Source organism: Halyomorpha halys, unplaced genomic scaffold (assembly GCF_000696795.3).
Source record: "Halyomorpha halys isolate HHAL.00 unplaced genomic scaffold, Hhal_1.1 Scaffold1400.1, whole genome shotgun sequence".
NCBI classification, from domain to species: Eukaryota; Metazoa; Arthropoda; class Insecta; order Hemiptera; family Pentatomidae; genus Halyomorpha; species Halyomorpha halys.
This window is the reverse complement of record NW_027104969.1, coordinates 4,579-5,964: the sequence shown is the minus strand read 5'-3', so window position 1 is coordinate 5,964 and position 1,386 is coordinate 4,579. Positions and strand designations below refer to the sequence as shown.

General features: G+C 32.1%; 1 protein-coding gene across 1 annotated transcript in view; it reads left to right on the top strand.

The window, feature by feature from the left end:
• The window catches only part of LOC136795637 (uncharacterized), a 3,689-nt gene extending 2,597 nt beyond the window's left edge, over nt 1-1,092 (top strand). Inside the window, exons 2-3 of the mRNA XM_067046854.1 lie at nt 37-114; nt 802-1,092. Coding sequence (XP_066902955.1) covers nt 37-114; nt 802-995 — 272 coding nt within the window. The 3' untranslated portion in view covers nt 996-1,092. The remainder of the gene's footprint in view (nt 1-36; nt 115-801) is intronic.
• The last annotated feature ends 294 nt before the right edge of the window (nt 1,093-1,386 follow it).

Sequence of the window (1,386 nt, the reverse complement as noted above, 5' to 3'; positions counted from 1 at the left end):
CATACATAATATATTACATTGTATTTTTTTTAATAGAGACATCTTCTGGAATAGAAGGAGATATGGAGTCTGAAAGTGAACTCTGTGGAACTGGGGGTCAGGATTGCACAAGAGGTAAGGATTAAGTATCAATTATAAAACTGGATATCTTTTTTTGTTTCATATATATATATTTTTGTTATTCTAAATGGTTTTAGTCCAAGATGGTGACCCAGTGGTCCAAGATTTTATATTTCTATTCTATTCTGTAACACAAAGCACATGTTGACGGTGTAGTGTGCTTTATAAAATAAAATAAAATCAAAGTGGTTTAGTAGAAATAAGTTCAATTACCATACTAAATTTTGTTGTCACAAAAATTGACATACAAATATAATGAAACAGAAATTTGTGAAATCATTAATTTGCAGAAAATAGATAAATAATATAAGTTCAATACGTATACGTAATATAAGTACTGTTTAATTTCTTATGGTTGTATAACATAAAACTTTCAAACTGTAGTGAGAACAAAGAACACTAGCTTTGAAGTGGTCACAACAAAGGCTACACTACAAGTAATAACCAAACAAAGAACACGACGGCTAGTAAACTACAATCGATATATTCAAAGAATATTATTTTTTATATTATATATCTTTACCAGTTGATCCCACATTAAATGTTTATTTAATAATTTAAGCTAAAAATGTAGTAACACACTGTTGTGATGTTGAGAATCATTGGCATAGTTTTCTGGTGGTTGATAAGAAAAGTCTTTGTAGTTGGTTATAATACAAGTTTGTTGTTTTGTTTTTTCAGTCACAAGAAAAAGAAGAATTGAAGATGTGAGTGACGAAGAAGAGGAAAGACCCCCAAGAAACAAACGCTTTCTGGGAGGTGGAAACCAATTAGAAATGGTTATTGCTTGGATGAAAAGGATAGAGGAACCATCCTCAACATCAACCCTCATAGAGGATTTAAAAGAGGAGTTGGAATTATTGAGAGTGATGTAGGAACAGCTAAGAATTTAATAGTTCCTATTTCTTCTATCCAGTTCCAAGTTCTGGATGCCCAGGATGGACCGAATGCCATGGATTTTAATTTAATTAAATCTACAATGAATAAGTTGATTGATTTCCTAAAAAAAAAATTAGTTTAGTTCAACAGTTAAGTTTAAAAGTTGAATTTTTCATCGAGTATAATGTGTGGCAGATGACACTCGGTCCATCCTGGGCATCCAGAACTTGGAACTGGAGAGCAGCCGTAGGAACTATTAAATATGTGACTGTTCCTATATAATCCTCAATAATCCCAATTCATCTTTTATCCCATGTACACTACTTGATGACATGGATGATTCTTATGTCCTCTTCTACCACCTGATGATCATCTCAGAGACTCTGC